Source organism: Ptychodera flava, chromosome 8 (assembly GCF_041260155.1).
Source record: "Ptychodera flava strain L36383 chromosome 8, AS_Pfla_20210202, whole genome shotgun sequence".
Classification (NCBI taxonomy): Eukaryota; Metazoa; Hemichordata; class Enteropneusta; family Ptychoderidae; genus Ptychodera; species Ptychodera flava.
The window spans coordinates 30,855,264-30,878,537 of NC_091935.1; the positions used below are offsets into that span (position 1 = coordinate 30,855,264).

The 23,274-nt window shown below is 38.1% G+C and overlaps 1 protein-coding gene across 1 annotated transcript; it reads left to right on the forward strand.

Moving 5' to 3' along the window:
• The first annotated feature begins 4,837 nt into the window (after positions 1 to 4,837).
• LOC139139056 (uncharacterized) lies at positions 4,838 to 19,973 on the forward strand. The gene is made up of 13 exons (XM_070707763.1): positions 4,838 to 4,966; positions 5,511 to 5,647; positions 6,333 to 6,519; positions 6,984 to 7,139; positions 7,915 to 8,051; positions 8,431 to 8,588; positions 8,753 to 8,938; positions 9,917 to 10,006; positions 10,332 to 10,424; positions 11,497 to 11,619; positions 12,398 to 12,532; positions 13,525 to 13,641; positions 15,659 to 19,973. Exons 2-13 carry the CDS (start codon positions 5,614 to 5,616, stop codon positions 15,770 to 15,772), a joined length of 1,530 nt encoding a protein of 509 aa, XP_070563864.1. The 5' UTR covers positions 4,838 to 4,966; positions 5,511 to 5,613; the 3' UTR covers positions 15,773 to 19,973.
• Positions 19,974 to 23,274: the final 3,301 nt, after the last annotated feature.

Below are 23,274 nucleotides of genomic sequence, written 5' to 3' on the forward strand. Positions count from 1 at the left end.
GGGCAGGAGGTACAGTGAGGTTCAGCAAATTTTGGCAGCAGGTTCAGTGAGGTTCAGTGACGAGTTTGGCAGGAGGTACAGTGAGCGCCGCCGTCGGTGGAACATGTGTGTCTTGAAGGACTGTCATAGAGATGAATTATTATAAATAAAACTGAGCTCGAGCATGCATGAAGCAGATAAAGTAGGATTGCACCGTAGCAGGCGGATTTTGGCCGGCTATTCAGTGAGGTTCAGCAAATTTTGGCAGGAGGTACAGTGAGGGTCAGTGACGAGTTTGGCAGGTGGTTCAGTGAGGTTCAGCCATTTTTGGCATGAGGTACAGTGAGGTTCAGCAAATTTTGGCAGCAGGTTCAGAGAGGTTTAGTGACGATTTTGGCAGGTGGTATAGTGAGGTTCAGCTGATTTTGGCAGAAGGTGCAGTGAGGAGCCGCAGGCGGCGATTTTTTTGGACCCCTAGCCCAGTCAAAATTATCAGTTTGACTCTTTATTGCTCTAGATCTGAAGGCATGGTCTGCATGCATGGTGAGGCATTGACCCGTATGTGAGAGGTCATGGGCAGACGGCAGAGAGGAGCCGCAGGCGGCGGTATTTTGGACCCCTTAACTCAGTGTTACTCAGCACTATGGCTCATTTTATACTTGGCTGTGATTGATCATATGACTCGTGATTGAACTTGAGATTTGATCACACTGTAAATGACATTTGCTGCTCAGTTCAAACGAGCGTATTGTCACGTTGAACATCCGGTGGAATCACCTGAGAAACAACGTGTCGTACCAGGCTGTATCGTGCCGGGCAGTGACACCACCATAGTCACGTCTGTTCTGTGAACAGTGATACACCTACTATCCCTCTTGGCCCCAGTATATTGATAACTGTCAAGTCCTCCGGTCTGCCATGTGTCGCTCTCCGTCCCGATCGTGTGTATATAAGGATGTTTCACCGACCCAAACTCTTCTTCAAGTATATCAGAACCAGAGCTATCTCTGTCACTGTCGGTATGCAATGATAGTGACACTGCCCGTAGGCATTAGTATGGCAATGTTTTTGTTCAGTTTATCAACTGCGTTCTTGTTTTACTCCATATATCATATTGGACTGTCCAGTATCCAGCTTGTTAACAAAGCCTGTGTATGTGTACGTATACTGTGCATTTAAGGGTTCATTTACATATTAAATGAAATTGTAATTAGGTATATAACTCTGAAATTACGGCACCCAATGCAGTGAAATCTGCTACAGATACTGATCTGATAAATATCTAATTGTGCTCTGAAACATTGAGCAGTGTCAAGTTAATTAAGGGTTCATTTGCATATTTAATGAACTTTGTAATTAGTGATATTACTCCAAAATAACAGCATTAAATATAGAAATAACAGACTCCGCGCTCAGTGATCATTAACGTTTATTTATGGGCGCGGGCGAGAGGAAAGCCAAAAGCCGAGCCCATTAATTTGGCTTTCCTCTCGCCCGCGCCCATAAATAAACGTTAATGATCACTGAGCGCGGAGTCTGTTATTCCATTATATTATCAACAGAACCCGAAAAACCGTCAAAATTTACGAAAATTTCCCGTGCGAACGACAACGGGGCCCTAGAACCTGTCAGTGAGTAGTGCGCGCGCTGCAAAAATTTTGCAAATCCGGAGATTTTTTGTAAAAAAGGCGTCTTAACTTGGCCAACAAATGTTCCATTTTATTTTGTGGTTGATTAGGGAGCCTTCAGTAATTACAGGGGGGGTGGGCCGGGGGAATTGGGGGAGGGTCACTTTTTAGAAAACAGTTCAAGGGGGAGGGTCACTTTTTATAAACCTATCTTTGGGGGAGGGTCACTTTTGACAGAAGCTGATATTATGGCCAAAACTTTGATTGTCCGTGTGATATTTCCTGAATAGGAAATCACCAACAAAATACGCACACACGTATAGACCGCCATGCATAGTAAATTGACATTTGGTGAGATTCCAAAATCAAATTTCTTACACAACCATGGACTTGCAACCACTCTAGTCTAATCAAGAACAATAATCTTAATAATCAAGCATACATAAATGTACAGATTTATCTAATTTTGTACTGAAAAAAAATTATTCATAGTTTCATCATAGACCCCAATGCATAGTGAATCGACATTTTTGTGAAATTGCAAAATCAAATTTCTTGCACAACCATGGACTTGTAACCATTCTAGTCTTATCAAGAACAATAATCTGAATAATCAAGCATGCATAAATGCACAGATTTATCTAATTTTGTACTGAAAAAAATTATTCATAGTTTCGTCATAGACCCCAATGCATAGTGATCAACATTTTGGTGAAATTCCAAAATCAAATTTCTTGCACAACCATGGACTTGTAACCATTCTAGTCTTCAGTATCAAGAACAATAATCTGAATAATCAAGCATGCATAAATGCACAGATTTATCTAATTTTGTACTGAAAAAAAATTATTCATAGTTTCGTCATAGACCCCAATGCATAGTGAATCGACATTTTGGTGAAATTCCAAAATCAAATTTCTTGCACAACCATGGACTTGTAACCATTCTAGTCTTATCAAGAACAATAATCTGAATAATCAAGCATACATAAATGCACAGATTTATCTAATTTTGTACTGAAAAAAAATTATTCATAGTTTCATCATAGACCCCAATGCATAGTGAATCGACATTTTGGTGAAATTCCAAAATCAAATTTCTTGCACAACCATGGACTTGTAACCATTCTAGTCTTATCAAGAACAATAATCTGAATAATCAAGCATACATAAATGCACAGATTTATCTAATTTTGTACTGAAAAAAAATTATTCATAGTTTCATCATAGACCCCAATGCATAGTGAATCGACATTTTGGTGAAATTCCAAAATCAAATTTCTTGCACAACCATGGACTTGTAACCATTCTAGTCTTATCAAGAACAATAATCTGAATAATCAAGCATACATAAATGCACAGATTTATCTAATTTTGTACTGAAAAAAAATTATTCATAGTTTCATCATAGACCCCAATGCATAGTGAATAGACATTTCAGTGAAATTCCAAAATCAAATTTCTTACACAACCATGGACTTGTAACCACTGTATTCTAATCAAGAACAATAATCTAAATAATCAAGCATGCATAAATGCACAGATTTATCTAATTTTGTACTGAAAAAATTATTCATAGTTTCATCATAGACCCCAATGCATAGTGTATTGAATGACATTTGGTGAAATTCCAAAATCAAATTTCTTACACAACCATAGATTTGTAACCACTCTAGTCTAATCAAGAAAATTAATATCAATAATCAAGAGTACAGAAATGCAAAGATTTACCTATTTTTGTATTGGAAAAAACTATTCATAATTTCATCATAAACACCATGTATAGTGAATCGACTTTTTAGATGAAATTCAGAAATCAATTTCTTGTACACAAATGTTCATTTTACTTCCCTATTCAAGCAAAGTACATTTAAATACATTATCAAACATGTATAAATACAGATATAGCATGTTTTGTGGGGGCAAATTGTCAATAATTTGCCTGATAGACTCCATGTATTATGATTTGATATTTTTGGATGAAGCACTAAATCAGCTACATCTTGCCTTCTTATAGTTGCACAAAATATGGTGACCCTCCCTAAACTGTATGAAATACCATATCTCTTGAAAAATTCTTGCGTGATAAATTGCGACTGTCCCTCCAAAACACCAGCCCTCCCCTCTGTAATTTGTCCCTAACATAACAATTGAACCAATTGTTATGTAAATTAGCTGATACTGTTTTATTTATTCCCGGGGAGAATACCGCAGTGGTGGGGGGGGGAGGGTCAAGTTTTAGAATGTCGGACAAGGGGGAGGGTCACATTTTAGACAGGAGGATTGGGGGGAGGGTCACATTTTACGGTACAGGTGTTCGCGAAATTCCCCCGGCCCACCCCCCCTGTAATTACTGAAGGCTCCCTTATGATCTTTGTACAAATCACAATTTTCGTTTTAGCCGTAAAGTTAATATGTTTAGTTACCATATTATTCATATTCACGGGCATGAAAACAAATCATTACTGTGTATTTATGGGCAGTCACGTGGTTCAGCTCGACCAATTAAAACGCGATGGACAGGGCATGGTAATATAATTTGAGGAAACGTGCTACAGATTTTGATCTGGTAGATATCTTATTATACTGAGAAGCATTGAGCAGTGTCAGGCAAATAAATAGCTCATTTGCATATTTTATGAAGTTTTGTAATTAGTCATATAATTCCAGAATAAATGCACCAAATGTGATGAAACCTGCTGCAGATACTGACCGTACAGATATCTGACTGTGCTGTAAAGCATTTAGTAGTGTGAAGTTAATTAAGGGTTCCTTTACATATTTAATTAACTTTGTAATTAGGTATACAACTCTAAAATTACTGCTCCAAATTTTGTGATATCTCTACAGATAATGATCTGATAAATATCTAATTGCGCTATGAAACATTGAAAAGTGTCAAGTTGATGGTTCATTTGCATATTCGATGAACTTTTGTAATTAGTGATATTACTTTAAAACTACAGCATTAAATGTAATGAAACCTGCTACAAATGTTGATCTCACAGATATCTAATTGTCCCATGAAGCATTGAGCAGTGTCACGTTAATAAACAGCTTATTTGCATATTAAATACATTTTTGTAATAAGTGATTTAACTCTGAGAGTACTGTACGAAAGTTGACTGTATATGGTGATATAACAGATATCTTATTGTTCTATGAAGCGTACTTCTATTAATGGAACTGTTGTAAAACACGTGAGCACATTCAGTTCACATCTGGTTATATATGTGTCAAGGTACGTGATACGTCATCCGTTCCGTCATATAGTTGTGTGGTTAGGTTACCGGCTGTTGAGCTGTGAAGACCAGGTCGGTGGCCGTGAGCAAAGCTTGTCCCCTCCCCGCTCTTTATACAGTAAGTAATTTACACGTACAAGTAACTTAATGAATTAATGAACAAAGCAGCAGCAGACGGACCTACAGCTTTGAGGCGGAAAATCGGGATGCTGTCAACAGGAATGCAACCGTTGTGCATAAAGCGGCTATTGTAAATAACAGCATAAACCGTTTCGATGAGATAACACCATGGTCATAGGGAATGAGAACGGCAATTTGTCGATACCCTATAGTATGAAAAGTACTATAAAGGCTACTGCCATATCAAACACCGCTATTGATGACCTCGTGATTCATTTGTTAGGTGCAACCTGAGTAGTGCACATGTCCCTGTTGAGGTGTCACACGAGAGGCTGAAAGATTTTTTTTAAGGTCACACGGACACTTAGAACTTGAAACTGTATTTGCATGATGCACGATTATGGTGTCACTTATTACAGTCACTTATTACAGTCACTTATTACAGTTATTAGAAATGATGCACCGAGCATTCATATGAATAAGATCTAAGATTGCGTGTCCATGATCAAAATCAGGTACGGTTTGCTCTTCTATCTGAATAGCCAACCCCAGGCTCTGTAAGGGAGAGGCATTTTATCCTTGAACAGCTGTTTGCATTGAAGAGTTTGCAGAACGCTAGACCTCAGACTTTGGACCTCTGCAGTTATGGCGGATGGACGTGCAGGTGATAAATGCACAGGTACGTATAGCAATAGTGTGATCACAGGGAACTCTGGCTCATTGTTTGTTTGTTTGTTTATGCATGTTTGTTTGTTTATTTGTTACGTATGATTAGTTCAATATACAATAAAGAACCTATAAAGAATTGCATTTGTGTTCATATTTGTCAATAGAGAATGGTGTTTGTTTGTTTGTCGTTTAATAAATATAGTCAATAAATGATACTTTAAAAAGTTTCTAATACAATCTCACATATGAAATAAAGCACACCCCGCCATTGCCATGAGGAGTAAGCACTCATGTGTCCACCACTCTCTTATTAGAGCTGCATTTCTTTAAATGTATGACACGGTTTGTGGTGACACCGAATTTGAACTTCTGAGAAAGCCAAGTTCATATTCGATTTAGTATGCCTTCTCTCAAATGTTGATATTGCTAACATTTATAGAATCAGTTTCCTACAAGATTTGCCAAATATTGACCCGCGATTTGGCCAACGTACTATACCGGATCATCTCACAACAACAGTCCTATGGGGTTTCACATGATCTTCTTCATGTTATGCCATCCTTGATTGAAGGTCAAGGGGATATAAATGCACTGAGATTTGTGTTCCTCACACATTATCACTGGTTTACAGATAAATCTACGAAATTGCCTCATGAACCCATTTCTCTTTTAAAACCTAATATTATTAATTACAGGAGACGAGACTGAGGTCCGCTCTCACATGAAGGACTTCTGGACCGCTTACTCCAAAGATGCCACAGTGGAATCAATGATGCATGACACAAAAGCCTCGACTCTGACTGAAATGGAAAGCAAGGAAATAATGTCAATGTTACCAAACATTGAAGGCAAGAGAATTCTCGAACTGGGAGCAGGTATAGGGTGAGTCAACATACGGTTGCCTGAATGGTTGCTTTGATGCTCTTGGGAAATCTTGATAGTTTAATCAGAAATATTTGTTTGAGAATAACAGGTACGAATACTAATTTGCGGCAGATTCACTTTAAAGGAAGCTTTTTACTGTACATACATAGAAGAAACTATGGCTTATGTTCACTAACGGTGTGTCGCACCTTAAGGTATAGGTATATAGTCACCTGGTCCAATTTTGCTACAGTTACCATGGAAAGAGAAAATCTAACCCTCGCATGGGCATTTTGAATACCGAGAACGCCCCTTTGACCATATATGGACATATTTAGATTACAGGTGACTGTATATCTTTAACCCAAGTCTTGGTAAATTAGAAACTTATCATAGCTGACAAGGTGGTAGATGTTGTGTAAATTTCGCAAAACATGGAAAGTGCTCCAAAACTGACACGATCGTTATATCGCCCTCTCCAGACGGCAGACGAAACTATTCGCCGAAAAGGCAGCCCACGTCTCGGCAGTAGACTTCATGGAGACATTCGTCGAAAAAAATAGACAGAACAACAGCCATCTGGAAAATGTCGAGTTCATCCAAGCTGACATCACCAAGCTTGATCTTCCCGAAGAGAGGTATGGTTTTCTCAAGTCCATCTGCCGCTGCAATATATTAAGACCATGTCAAAACTTACACTTTAAGAATAATGGGCTGCATCACTCTTATGATAAAAATCAATGAGATGATACATATGTGATGAATAAAAGTTAAAATACCCTAAAGCACAGCACTGTCCACTGTGGGTAGAGGGACTGTGAATAAAGATAACGTTGAATTGTACTACAGCTTAGCCAATATTCTGAGTGTTACCAAAGTCCCATGTCTAATCATTTGATAAGGACATCCGACGTCTAGCTCGCCTTATATTATTCCCTGAGCAGAGATTGCAAAGAAACAATAGAAAGCACGCTGCTTTATCAAACCAAGGTAACAATAAACGATTTCTGTTTTGACTGAAAGACCCGTCGCTCTAGGGCTGGAGCGTACAGAGAGCTCTCGAGTGACGGATCTTTTCAGTACAGATTTCCGTATGTGTAGGCAAGACTTTTGGCGTGATAATATTTTAGACGGGTTTATACAAGTTCCGTTCGTGGGGGGTTCGGCGATACAATAAAAGCTTGATAAAGGCAACAATGAATTTCAAGACAGTTTGTCAGTAGGAATGGCGAATATTGTATTTGACATAGTACAACAGAATCAAACCTTAGCTTTGGTTTCAAAAGAGACACTGATTGAAAGCATATTTGAGGCTGTAGCAGCCACGTAAAAAAGCTAGTATTTTTGTTGAGCTTCCAATTTTCAATTGAGAAAATTGTTGATATTCCAATTGTATCCTTACGTCCCTTTCAGCTATGACATTGTGTTTTCAAACTGGTTGATGATGTATTTGAGTGATGACGAAGTCTTGAAGTTGTTTACAAATACTCTGAAATGGCTCAAGGAAGGCGGTTTCGTGTTTTTCAGAGAATCGTGTTTTGGTAAAGCAGGTATCTATGTTCCTTTGTCATTCACTAGTTCACTGTCCACACGATTAAACATAAATTGATTTTACAGGAAAAGTTAATTTAAACTTAGTTTCAGTTTACTGTTTTTAAGGGGAGGGAGGAGTCGTCCCGCCTGTTGCTGTGCGTATGGGACCCATACAACGGGTCGGGTCTGTTGCTATTCACAATATATCCCGACACCCTTTGTGTATATCAAAAATGTTAAAATGTCGGCTGTACCGAAACCGGTGATCGCGGCCGAAGTAGTCCGTTTGTTTTTGTCTATTTTGGGGGTTAAAATAATGAGAGCGATGCCCAATTTTCATTTTAAAAAACAATGAAAAGTTTCAAGTATGTCTGCTTTGTCTTTTATATCTTCAAGGTGACTTTGACCATGGCGAAGACAATCCAACTTTTTATCGACTTCCAAGTCAGTACAACGCGCTCTTCCACAGTGCGTTCCTGCCCTGTGGAAAGGATGGCGACGAATCACATGGATTCGAAATCATTTTCAGCAAAACTGTGCAGACATACGTCAAGGTAAAGGTCCTACCAGCCCACGATCACTGAATGTCGATGTGTGTTGTGGTTTCCTGTCGATATGTATGTATGTATGCTGCCGTGCTTGGTCGATCGTTTTCGAATTTCATCACGTTTAATTGCACCGTGAAAAGTCACGTTCGATTCCCGTTTGCCTTTCACAGGTGAAGCAAAATCGCACCCAGATCTGCTGGTTGCTACGGAAGAAACGCATCGCTGAATACCATCACGGGTATACCACTTTCCAAGCCTTCCTTGACAACCAACAATACGCCAAAAAGTCAATCCTTCAGTACGAGAGAATGTTTGGCGAAGGAAGCATCAGCCCCGGGGGTTTGGAACGAGCCAAGGCAAGGAACACATTTTTTTGCGTGTCTCTGTCTGATGGGTACTACTATCTTATACTTGATACATGAAAATATGTCATAGGAGGTCTTCATATAGACTTGGTACTAGTCCATGATTTGTGAATCTTTGAGTGGGGTGAAAGCAATGATTTGTGTTCTGTTTTCATTTGTAACGCGTGAGTGGGGTGCCCACGATGAGTGGGGTGAACGCTATACAGGGGAATTTCTCCCGGAATCACAGAAACTAACTCACTACTGCGCAGACTCAAATGTAAAGCGTTCAATCGCTACGAAAACCTGGCCTGGGCTGCCTATTTCCAAATAAGAAGACACAAGCGAAACTTGTATAAATGGTTTTATTTTTTTTTTTTTTGAATTCACCGACTTGAACCAAGTCTAGTCACCATATAACAATACTGAGGATATTGTGTTTCCTACACAAATTCTCATAATACTGATTGTTTAGGAAATAGTATTAAAAAGTTGTCGGTAATATGTCAAGAGACAGCTTTCAAATAACTTACGTTTCTATCAAACAGTCTGAGACGAAGAACCGCAGTGAAAATCCAGCGAATTCGATCAGTCCAATGTCTTACTTGAAGACATCCATATCACTAGGATACATACCATTTAAAATATGCAGGGATGACAAAATGGAGTTTTAGATTTTTACGAATGCCCCTGCAAGGTGTTAAATGTTAATTTGCCGACAAGATAAGGCTGTTCTGCATTGACATGCCCGTTAATAAATTTTAAAATTCGATTCTGATTAGAATAGGTGCCAGATAAATGCAAGCCAGAAAGAGCTTGCCTAATGTCGGCTATGTAACATAAATTTTGCCCAAAAGGTATTTGATAAGCATGCTAGATCCTCTGAACACATTTGATTTACCAAATCCAAAATGTTTCGGGGTTGAATAGCGGATGAATACGTTCACCGTGAATTGCCAGCTAATGTTGACGTATTATCACTTGTTACAGGAATGTATCAAGATGTTGGCTTTAAAACCAGGGCAGAAAGTTCTCGATGTTGGTTGTGGAATTGGTGGCGCAGCTTTCCATATGACTGAGGTATTGTTGGCATTTTCGTTTGTGAATCTATCAGTCTGCTTTAAATCCTCTAACAAACAGTCATATCAGGCTAAATCCTGCACTGAAGTGGAACTGCCGCTCGCTCTAAAGCCAAAATTTGCATTTGTCTCGTATGGAAACTGTTCAATGTCGAATACGACCTACACAATCAATTTGAAATTATAAAACATCAGGATATACATAAGTCACTGCTCTTTGATGGAATGAGAACGCATTTAGGTGCGGAATATTCAACTTTATAATCATCATAGAATAATTCTTATTTCATTATAAAACCTTTTTTTAAATTTTTTATGTATAACAGACCTACGGTGTAGAAGTATTAGGAGTAGATTTATCAAGTAATATGATTGAAATAGCCATGGAACGGACTGTTGCGAAGACAGACAATCCACAGGTAGGTAGAACATAACGCATTCTCACGTTTCCGGACTCCATATTAAATTTTGCGCACCCGCACATCTTCATGGCGCTGGACCGGAGATGACGTCATCAACGGCTTCATCATCAATAACCCATATTTCTCTCCAGACTTAAGGTTCCAGGAAAAGTAGTAGCACCTATCAAACAATGAGTTTTTTCATACAACTGAACTCGTGACCCAAAGTATATCTTTTTCTGAAAGCCTACATATTTGTAAATACTGTGATTTGCATTTTGTAAAGATTATTTGCATGAGGATCATATGACAGTAAAGCTGATTAACTTTCCAAAATTGACACAAATTTCGATCACACAAGTTTCGACTTTGAACACTGCTGCGTTTGTACGGGATGAGGTAGAAACTGATTTTAAAGGTTATTCAAATTGTTCTCACATGATCTCTGTGTAAACAATGGTTGTATAATACAATTCCGGGCTATTAGAAAATATTATGGTTTCTTGGGATATCAAAGTGATTTCCCCTGCCCCACAGAATTCATCATTTGGAATAACCAATACTTCTCCCGGAACCTTAACCAAGATCTGGGCATCTTTATGTGTTATTTTATGTCAAGGCAGTTTGTTTTAAGGTAGTATGCACCTCGGGGATAGATATTTGGACTTTACAATTCTTTTCTTATCTACCACTTGTGGGGGCTCATTTCAAAACTCTTGGTCTAAGAAAACTTTTTACCGTCTTAGTTTTTCGAAAATCGAAAATTGTATTTTTCTCAATAGAGTTAACACGGGGTTGGCGGCCATTTTGAGTTTCAGAGATCGGTATATCTTGAGTGATTTCTCCAGTACCAAAATTTGCATGCTGACCCCCGATTTTCATTCGTTATTTTGGAAGAGGATAGTTGAAAGATTACTTGAAGGTTTTGAGCAAAAATTGAGATCTTTCAATTTCGAGGCGCATACTATTTTAACCTGGTCTCGAAGAATGATAGCGTCAGGTGTGATGCTGATGCAAAGAGTGGGGGCGTAATTTTGAACCTAATGTAGTAGTGAAGTACTTGCTCACAATTTCTTCTCACCTTGATCAGGTGCAATTTGAAGTATGTGACGTCACCAGACGGGATTTCCATGCGGACGCCTTTGATGTCATCTATAGCTCACATATCATTGTCCATGTAGTGGATAAACTATCACTGTTTGGTTCGTTTGTGGTAAGTCGGGGGAACTCTTTTGGATGCCATTTATGAACGCAATTTTGGTGTATATGCTTAGTTGAAGTGATGCGATATAACACTAGGCCAAGCAAAGAAAGTTCTCACGAAAAGTAATAAAATGAAACCAGTTATGTACACAAGATTCTGGCACGTTAGGGAGAAGGAGGTATCACGTAATACGTTATTGCCCTTGTGTCGATTTGGAAAGAAACTGATCGGGGTAGAGTGGTGACTTAGATTTGAAAAAGGTAACAAATTGAAATCATTCACATAGTAACCACACTGGATCATATCGACAAGCAAATCTGACGTGAATTAATGTGTCGAAAAAATAATCCTTGCATTACTTTTGAACAAAATCGGTTGACATACGTATGAGAAATATCGTAAAATTGCGACTAACTGGCTTCATCCTTCAATGCTCTCCTAATCATGGATTTCAGACATCAATATCCAGGTACTTCAAATCATTACCAAATGCTGCTGTGTATGAAATTAATTGCTCTCCAATTTCGATTTTGAAGCGGAAGACGGTCACTGCCGCATACATAGACAGACAGACAGGTCGGACAGACAGGTACAGGCAGGCATCGGGACGACATTTGCCTTTGTGTTAAGACGAGCACTAAATTAAAAGAAGAAAACTTTGCCATTAAGACTTTAGTTGCCAAAGAAGAATTTGTTATTTTACATTTTACGTAAACCATTTCGAAAACGTAGATGTTAGCAGCCTCGTTGAAATTGACCTACGCGGACCTGTTGGACTCCTTTGTAGAAATGGACCAAGCCCGGCGGGAAACTGTTAATCAGTGACTACTATTGCGGTAATCCAGACGATCATTCTGAAGATTTTAAAGAGTATGTCAAACAGAGAGGGTACACCATATGCACCACGGCCAAGTTTGGCAAGGTGAGAAAATCATTGTTGAAAGTAAGGGATCTATCTAGCCACAGTGTTATTTATATATTCAATGATCAGACCTAACCTCATAACAATGTACTATGCTCTGCACGGGAAATGGGCAAGTACATGGTAATTAGGGTGGAGCCAAACGATCTTGGTAAGGGGTGTTAGTACGACGATACGGATCTTCATGCTTTCATCGATCTCCGTATCTATGATAAGAAAGAAGATGGAACATATATACTCTTTCAAACAAGCTGCCTTCAACTTTCAATTCATATGCATGTGATTGTTTCATTTTGTCGCAAATGGTTTGGCACTCTGTTCATAATCTTCTCCTTTCCAACTATGGCCGCCCCTTCCCAAGGTGAAACAGTATATCTGTCACCATTTCATCCTGTCAACCCTAATCTACAGATACAACCCTTTTCAGAATTAGAGCGCGAAGCCACTGCAGTGAACTGCAATAAAACTGCTTACACTAATTAGTTTCAGCTGTAGCCGTGGCCACTTTGGTGTTGAACAAGGCTACTTGATAAAGACCAAAAAGTCTGCTTGTACAAAGGCAAAACTAGCTCTGTCTGAGGCTCAAGTTGTAAATGAGAGTTTACGATTGGCACCCTGTGTTCAAGATTAAGATACAATGTAACATTACCATGCACTGGTCCATGTACAAATCTTTTTTATTTCAACTTCCCCAGACAAACTGTCTGCAGGGACATACAATGTTGTCGACTTTGCCAGCTGGCTACAGCTGAAACTAATTAGTGTGAGCAGTTTTATTGCAGTTCACTGCAGTGGCTTCGCGCTCTAATTCTGAAAAGGGTTGTAGCTGTTCTTCATCCTCTTCGTGTCCATTGCCTTTCTCGTCGTCTTTGTCGCCTCTCCATGGCGTATGTTATCTAAACATCAGATTTTAATCATATCGATCATCATCATAAGGCGGCACATGCGCACTTGACAAATGAATGGACTTTTTTTGTTTTTGTTTTCGGCAGTTACTTTCATCCGCTGGATTCGTTAATGTCAAGGTCGAGGACAGGACGAAACAGCTTATTGAGGTTCTCAGGCGAGAGAAGAAACAGCTGCAAGAAAAGAAAGATAGTTTCGTTAAGGTGAGCAATCTCATATATAACGTCGGAGGCAGTCTGAGACCACAATGCCAAAGTAAGCTATACAGGGACCATGTCAGAACCATGTCAGGGCTCGAAATTAGCGGTAGTCCCGCGTCCACAGACTACCAACTTTTCCCTCGGGCTACCAAAGTCCATGAAATGGTAGCCCACACGGACTACCAAAGCCTGGGACATGAAATACTTAGCGTGCGATGTCCGCCACTTTCTGACGAGCTAAATGCAGTTAACATGCAGTTTCATTTGTTTGAAGCAATTATCCTTTTATCTGTGAAGAGTTTTTTTCTGGTGACTATTAAAGCTTACAATTTTCACTGCTATGTTGTTGTTTTCACAAGATGCAGAGCGTTTGATACCAGAATGTTGAGTTGCTTTTCCGTGTGCAGTCTTTGCATGCCAGTTCACACTATGCTGTTGATTGGCAGCATACAAGACGTACTTGTGTCAAGTTTTGGCGTTTTGATGCTGAAATTTCACAAAAATGTCACTTCTATATCAAGAGATTGTGTAATCAATTTGATTTGCAATACCAATATAAAACACTGTGTCAGTTAACCTTGGCTGAGTTTCGCTGTCTTTTATCTAGGTATCTATGGTTGTCGATCAGTATCAATGTACTACGTTCTGTATAGAGAAACTCGGGTATAACAAGGCATGCAAGTTCATAAAGATCATGAGATTATTTTTTTTTTCTGTTTTTCTTAAGTCAAGTTACAATTTCTTTGGATGAGTAGGCCGATTTGGAAAGTCATAGAAAGTGTTAAAATGTACATAAATTAGCATAAATTAAGCGTTCGTGACACATAACATGGGGTTTCTCCAGTTGAAGCCCCTAGTTTTACTGCTGTTTTGTGTTGCTTAACTGGGGCTTACACTCGGACGAGTACAATAGCCCTATATTAAAATATTTATGGACTACCAGCCATTGTCACTGGGCTACCAACTTCAGAAAATGGTAGCCCAAGTGGACTACCAGGGTAAAAAGTTAATTTCGAGCCCTGCGTGTAATATGAACTCTTGAGCCTTTTTGTAGAAAGGGAGTAAGCTTATAGGTAGATTTATTGATACTCTGTGAAACGCCCTCTCATGACCTTACGGGTGTATTGCGTCGTCGTTTGCTCAGGCAAACGACGAAAGTATGCAATAACATTACACACGTCTTATTAAAGTTATTATTTATTTAGGGCATTGATAAACAAATGATCACATATACAAGTTCAAGTTTATTACATTTATGGTTGAGTTGTATTACATTTATGGTTAATTTGTTTATTACATTTGTTGTTGTGGGTTGTTACATTAATGGGTGACTGTTTTATTACATTTGTGGTTGATTTTATTACAATCGTGATTGATATTACATTTGTGGAGATTATTACATTTATGGAGGTTACAAGTATGTTTGGAAAGCCTCCACGAGTCAATGAGGCAAGACAATCTACAATAAAATTCAACGCTATCTCAGAGATAGTTTGTAATTCTCCATAACAAAAGTTACCCTTGGACAGGCACCGATTATTACCGTAGGGCAGGTCGGCTGCTCTTCAGGTGTCGCATAAAAAAGTTTTCTGGCGCCTTTTGATCGCACGTCGGCGAAGTGGCCCATCCGAAAAAATACAAGAGAGAGCTTGTTGTCTTTAGTTCGAAAACTCATTGCCTTCAGTGGGATGACATGATAATAAGTTATGGCGACATTTTACAAACTTTGTATGTCAGTTGTATTAAAAATGTGCGGTTGAGAACCAATTTCTTTTACTCGACCTAACACGAGGTTCACCCCGTGTCCTTGACACAAGTACACCACTAAACCCTTGGGAGCAAATTAGCGTTAATAGAACTATGAAAATGTTAATGTAGTGGTACGCGTATTGACCCTGAACTCTTCAAGTTCATAGCATTTTCATTTTCATAAATTCCAAAGTCCTCTTTGGTAGTTAAACCACAAGGATGAAAAATTCCTGATGTATTACTTGATGACGTCATGCAATTATTTATGCAGGACTTTTCAGTAGAGGAATACCAGAACATACTCAGCAGCTGGGACAATAAACTGAAATGGTCCGACGCTGGACATCTCAGACTTGGTGTATTCTATGCAGAGAAACCAGAGTAGTGATGGAGATGGTAAAACCTACAGGACAAGCATTTAAGAATTTGCATACGGTTTGCGAGCTCAGTCACCTGAAGGATTGCGCATGGAGAATTGCGTTACGAATTAACTTTGGAAAATTTTCTTTGGTCAAATGTCATGATACAAACTTACTGAGATAGCTTTGTAAGATTGATCCAAGTACAATTGAAACAAGGGAGCTTGTTTCTGCCTTGAAGAAATGAATGAATGAATGAATGAATGATTAAAGAAATGTATGAATGAAAAAATGAATGAATCATGTACTTTAAGTATATAAAATATGTCAAAAATCATACCACAGTTCCAGAGGGTCACAAGGTCAATTGTTCCATTGCGGAAGAAAACATTCGCCGCAAACTCAAGTATAGGGCTTTGTTAGACTTCATTCTTCACGGCAAAAAAAATTGCCCCTGTAACAGGCCCTGACACAATGCTGTGTCATAGGTCTGTGTCAGCAAAGATGTCCCATTGCTGTGACAGGGGCTGATGCACAGGTCTGTATACAGGACTGTATATAGTTTTGTGGACATGGAGTTGTGACAGGGTCCGAAATGTCTGCCTGTCTCAGCACTGTACATGTATTTTTACAGGACTGTAAACAGCAATGTGAATGCAGACCTGTAACAGAGTCAATATTTTTTAAATTTGCACATAATTATGCCTGTATTCATTTCTGTCGACAAAATTAGTCCATTTACCTGAAAATATACACCCCTGAAATCTGACAAATTTTCAGACCCTGTAACAGACCCTGTACATTCAACACTGACACAGCACTGTTTGTACACCAGTATTTCAGTCATTTCGCATTTTCATGTTAGCTAATTTATAATTTGCATATCTAATTAGCTTTCACAGTTTGGCAAATATAGCTTGAATGACTTGACCAAAGGCATTACACTTGCTACATAAAGTGTTGATACAATGACAGCAGTCAAAGAAATTAAGTATTTTTATTTCAGCTATTAATTACATATTTGTATTCTTAATGACCTTTAGAATTAATCTGTGGTGAATATTGTTCATGATGTTGATCATAACACTTTCAACAAGCGACCTAGCGGCCGATATAGCTCTGCTGTGTTTATGTAGAGAATAACTATTTTTTACACATGTTGATGAAGAAGGTGGAAATCTTTGATAGCTCAACATGCAGTGGCCAGAAAAAAGTGGCTAAAATAAGCTGCAAAAATACACAATTGAAGATTTTATCATACTTTGAATATATCACATCGGATCATCCCTAAGAACATGTCAACCAAAGCTATCTGATGAGTAGTTTTTTGAGAATAAAATTTTCTGACCAAAAATGGCAACAATTGCCCCCAAAAATAAAAATTGCAGATTTCCTAGTAATTTCAAGAGATCAAACTTAGTTCATCTATAGAAACCTGTATACCAAATTTCAAAGGTGTTAGACCAGTACTTTTTGAGAAATACATTTTTTGACCAAAAATGGGAAAAATTGCCCCAAAAATTTAAAATTGCAGATTTCATCATAATTTCAACAAATATCATTAAGGTGATCTGTAGAAACCTGTATACCAAATTGAAAAGATATCAGATGAGTAGTTTTAGAAATACACATTTTTTGACCAAAAATGGCAAAAATTGCCCCAAAAATACAAAATTGCAGATTTCATCATAATTTCAATAAATATCATGTAGTTTATCTGTAGGAACCTGTATACCAAATTTCAAAGCTATCAGATGAATAGTTTTGGAAATACACATTTTTTGACCAAAAATGGCAAAAATTGCCCCAAAAATACAAAATTTCAGATTTCATCAGAAATTCAATATATATTACTCAGTTCATCTATAGAAACATGTATACCAAATTTCAAAACTATTAGACCAGTACTTTTTGAGAAATACATTTTTTGACCAAAAATGGCAAAAATTGCCTTAAAAATGCAAATTTGCATATTTCTTTACAATTTGAAAAAATCTCAAATAGATCATGCCTAGGGACATATGTACTAAATATCAAAGCTATCTGACTGGTAGTTTTGAAGAAGAAGATTTTTAAAGATTTTTTTACCAAAAATGACAAAAATTGCCTTAAAAATACAAATATGCAAATTTCACCATGATTTGAACAAATCTGACTGAAGTCACCCTAAGTAAACTGCATATCAAATTTCAAAGCAATCGGACAAGCGGTTTCAGAGAAGAAGATTTTTTTACCAAAAACACCAAAAATTGCCCCAAAAATACAAATATGCAAATTTCACCACGATTTGAACAAACTTAAGTGTGGTCACCCCAAGTGAACTGCATATAAAATTTCAAAGCAATTGGACTTGCGGTTTCTGAGGAGAAGGCAATTGTTGACGGACGACGACGACGACGACGGACGATGGACGACGACGACGGAAAATCAACCTATTTGATAAGCTCCGCGTCGCTGACAGCGGAGCTAATGAAGTAGCAAACATATGGCAAAAGTTTAAATTTACACATAACTGCAATATATAGTGAAACGTGACCATTTTCAGTTCATATCTGGTTAGATAATGATGGAAATTGTAAAATATGTGACCTGTAAGCCTAAAACACCTTGACAGGTTACAAATAGCATATACATGTACATGTACTACTGTGTATCATACAAACACCTCTTAACAAAGCTAACTTTGTATGTTGTAAATGCTAAACAGTGGTGAAAACTATTAAAGGGAGGCAGTCATTGGAACTGGCCAAAGGTTGCTAGGGACCCCTACGACCAATGTAAACACTGTATCTAGGGTAAGTTGGCGAATGATGAAAGTTAAAACATGTTTGTCATAATGTACATCGTAAAAATTTAAATGTTGCAACTATATTGACATGATGCATTTACATATAGTGCATGAAATACATCGTTTGTAAACAAGAAAGTCACACGCGCGCAGATCCGACGACCACTTCCCTTTAAGGCAATGAATGAACAATAACATGCATAAATCCTTACCAATGACCATTAAGTAAAACTGTACATGAAAGCTAACTTTTGTTTAACCAAAAAATTTTACAAAAGGAATAATTATTTGAAGAATAAATACACACTGTACAAAACTTTGTAGAACTCAAAACAACTTTACAAACTTTCTTTCTTTGTATTATACAATATCTAAGCTTTAAACCTAGAAAAGCTCACTATACTCCACAAAAAGGGTAAAAGAGAGGCGGCTTTGTCCATGTAAAAACTTGTTTTACAATTATCTATTAACGTCTTATAAAACAGCAAATTTCTTGGAATGCTTGGTAGCTGAAAGCCAAGTTCAAAGTTCAAGAAATCAGATAAGCACTTTCTGCTGAATATGTTGGTGATATCGAAGCTATCCTGAAATCAACAGGGCTAGTATTGTCACAACTTACCAAGTATCTGAATGTAACATCTGTAGGAAGTAATTACTGAAGAACTACAAAAGCTGTTTCTTGGAAGATTTATAACTACCAATTAAAAATAAAGACAAATATTATAGGAAATTGCGGATAGGTAGAGGTAACATTTTTCATGATTTGTATATATTGAATAATCAATAAGTGTCAGGATGTCTTTGGAAAGCCAGCATGATGCACTGGCATGCTAAACATCAGTCCTGATCATTCCAAAATTTAGTGATGCTACACAGTACTGGAGATATCCCATGATTCATTATGATTTGTACCACTAGTAATTCCTCAGGAAAGTTGACAATGTCCCCAATGTGTAGACAGATTCACGGACTAGCTTCAAAAATTCTGAAAACGGACATTTAAGCACATAATTCTTATCTATTTGCATTGTAAATAATTTGGAAAATTATGCTTGATTGAGAGAGGGGAAAGTCTTTTTGTAAATGTTCCACTGATTGTGTCCATAGCAATACAAAAATGGAAAGTAAGGAGACTATTGCACCTCTTTTATAAAACAAAGGGATATTTAATTTTTCCAATGAAAATGACAAAAGAAAGTTACTTGCTGGTTTTTCTCAGAGAATGACTCCTTCAGTTTGTCATAACTTGATTCTCAGAAGGTACCTGCAAAAGGTAATGAATATTTTGAACTTTTTACTGAAATATCTACACACACTTTTACTGAACATTATTAAACACTTTTCATGTGCTTTCCACTACTGCTTTTATGTGGAGCAGGAAAAGTTATACGAAAGGCAACCATCATTGGTATAAATAAAATGAATTGCGGGTAAGTTAATGTGCTGGGCGTGTGATACTATAGTTTGTCAATCAGCAACTTTTGTGTTTTGTAAAAAAATGCTTTGACTCTACTGGACATGATAAAATTATGTCAAGGTAACCTTTTGAAAAAAAATTGTTGCCATACATATTGTTGCCCAATCCCCAAAAATCAAATGGTCCACTCCTTGTCAATTAAATGCAGTGGCTTTTCACAGGAGGTGCAGTTAGGGGCCACAGACACTGATGTTATCCTCTCCCTAGCCAAGTCGACCTGCTGGATTGCCTACAAGATATGGATGTTATGGAAGACATCTGTCACAGTAGACCGAACTCAAAATAAGTTATTGACCTTGTCACAAACATTACCATTTATGTCGTGAAAATGTCAAAATACAGCATCAGGTGCCGCAACACTGCCAGCTTGCCTGTTGTCTTACCTCATGTCATAGTCTTATAGCCATGACAAACAACTCGCACATCAACAAACCATAAACAACAATCTGCATTTCTTCCGTTGCCTTACACTGGCAAAGGGTTATGAAAAATTGAATTAGAAGTGGCTGCTGTCAACCACCAAAGGCAATGTCTCCAACAGAAGGGATGTTTAGTTAGTGATGAATTTGAAGGTGTGTCCCTTGACAACATTTCAAAAATCTATTGCTATTAATATCAGAGTGTAAGAACTTTCTATGGAGGATGAAGAGGAGTCTCCCTACTCAAAGAGCATTGTCAAACACATTGTTCAATCCAAGAGGAATACAGCCACACAATGTACATCAATCACCATTGTGGTCACTTTGCATATATTTGCGGTTTCCACTATAATGCCGAATCCTTTAAGTGTTTCTAGTGTGACAAATTATTTGGCCATTCAGTAAACCTAAACAGACACAAAAAAACTTGTACAACTACACAAGTTTTCCAGGAGGAACTTTTCAACCGTCGCCACCATTTTTGATTCGCTTTCAGTGTTGGGAATATCCATGTGCCTGAGCATTAGCACATTTACCCATTCAGGGCAACATTTGATTTTGAGTGTTAACTAAACAATGTGGACGTGATTCCATCCAATGATGCTCAACTATCTTGAAGCAAAGCATGAATTGTTGAGTGTCAGCATATGCAGTAATGTGCAATCATTTGATGAACCAAGTTGTTTTATTTTTGAAGGAGAGTCTCAGCATTTGCTATCCGACATCCTGAGTTACCTTAACATCATCAGTCATCACTGCTAAGTGATGAAGGACAGGTTTGCATCCATTCTCACCAAGTTACGGGAGAAGATGGCAGAGCAGGGGGTAGAGATGATGATAAGAAACATCCCCTGAGTAAGCTGAAATGCCATTTGATGAGGTATCTGAAACAGCTTTCTGCTCTTGCATTCAATGCTGGACGTTATGACCTAACTGTGGCAAAACTGCACCTTTGGCCTGAACTGTTACAGGCTGTGCTCTCGCTGTCGCTCGTAACTTTCGTAAATTACGAACAAAAATGAAAATTTACGAAAAAAAATGAATGCCCGATCGGCCATTTACGAACGATTTTGTTATTTTTGAAGCCTGATTTTCGGTCAAGATTGTGAATTCCGGGGAAATACTGTCATATCTCGTCTTTCAAAACCTACGCTGCCCCTATCATCAGCGCATCGACACATCATGCACATGGTGATAGCTGGCTTTGGACTTTGACCTGTAATAACATGAGCATGCGCGAAAAGGTTTCAAGATCCCCGGGTCCTTTAATCTCATAGTGGTGTGTCATGCATTACCACCCCATTACGGTAGTTTCGAGACACCCAAACACTCACATGCTGTCAACTTTCCGAGTGGACTGTTGAAGCGGATCGAGGGAAGCGGGCAGTTACAAATACTTTGGATTGATAGTATCCAGTTGGGAAAGAAAGTTGGGCATAAAAACGGCAACTGATATGAAAAAAATACGAAACAATGAAACCGCCGAGCTAGAAGAGATCAAGAACAGTCAGCCTGAAAGACAGTCGAACTACAGCAGAACTGCAGTCTAGCCCTACGAGTATGGCGAGAGTGTCCGGCTTTGGCTACGCCGCCTCCCACCTCCGCCATACAAACGCCTGCCCAAAAAGTGGAGATTTGCGGTCCCGATCGGGACCGCAGCGATAACGTGTACAAATCAGCAAATTGGTACCTGAAACCTGTGTCGGATGATCCGCGTGAGCACAAGGGATATTCGGACAGGGGTTGTGGTCACAACAATGTCTTCATTTACTTAAAAACTACGAAAAACTACCCGTAAGCGGTAGATCGGTAGATGTGAGCCGCCATTTTTATTCTCGCTATGCGAGATTACCCAGCAAACATTGCGCGAAAGCCAGAAGACTGCGAAACTTTTTTGTCATGATATTTTGCGTTTGTCCATGGAGACCATTTCAGTTCCATGACTCTCCTTGTATAAGCTTTAAAAATAAAATGAAATGAAATAAATCGTTATATGGAAGCTTTTAGCATTTAAGGTATGATATTTTTTGTGACTTTATTGTTGTGGAAATTCCATTACATTCCAAACATTCCGCTGTTGAGTTTATGTTCAGCATGTTCAGAGAGAAGTGATGGTGCCAGCAATAAAACTCATGAATTAATTAAAGTAAGACAATGGCGCCCTTATTCTCTAATAAGAAGGAATGTGAAAATCTTCCATCATCCTTTATTGCCACTTCCATTTACATTTTGTAATTCACGATGGAAGACACATGTTTAAATTGTGCAGGGAACTTTGTGCGTCACAAAGAGCAAAAAAGCTTTAAAAGAAAATCTGTTGGGGCTAAATTATCCCATTCAAGTGCAACAGCCGTAGAAGTACTCGAATATGAGTATAACATCAAGTTATCACCATCAAAAAATCGATATTTATGTTTAAATTGTGCAGCATTTTTAGCAAAACTGCATCAGACAAAATTGAAATATGTTGAAAGTGGTCAACAATTTTTGACCATTAGAAGCAGTGACAGCTTTTTGTCCAAGAAATGCCACCTCCGATCGACACCCATCAAATCTCCAGCTACAAGAAAGAAGAGGAAACTTGGTACACCAGGTATCGTGGGATTAAAAGCAAGAATTCCGTCGGTAAGTTTCTATGGATGAATAATACCTAAAAACATGTACTAGTTATCTGAAAGATTTGCAAATTTTTTTAATTACTTTTGGGTTATTTTAAGTGATATCAATTTGAGCTGTGAAGTTTGAATATTGCATGTTTGATTTTTTTCAAACTTTGAGTACTTCATCATCAAAAGGGAAATTTAACATTCCTGCTTTTTATTTCTAGGTAAAAAATTTAAAATA

Excerpts from the sequence above, each read along its gene's own strand:
- LOC139139056 (XM_070707763.1), top strand. The coding sequence starts at position 5,614 with ATGGCGGATGGACGTGCAGGTGATAAATGCACAG. Across the intron at positions 5,648-6,332 it reads TGCAGGTGATAAATGCACAG|GAGACGAGACTGAGGTCCGC; the intron begins GTACGTATAGCA and ends TATTAATTACAG. Across the intron at positions 12,533-13,524 it reads CCACGGCCAAGTTTGGCAAG|TTACTTTCATCCGCTGGATT; the intron begins GTGAGAAAATCA and ends TGTTTTCGGCAG.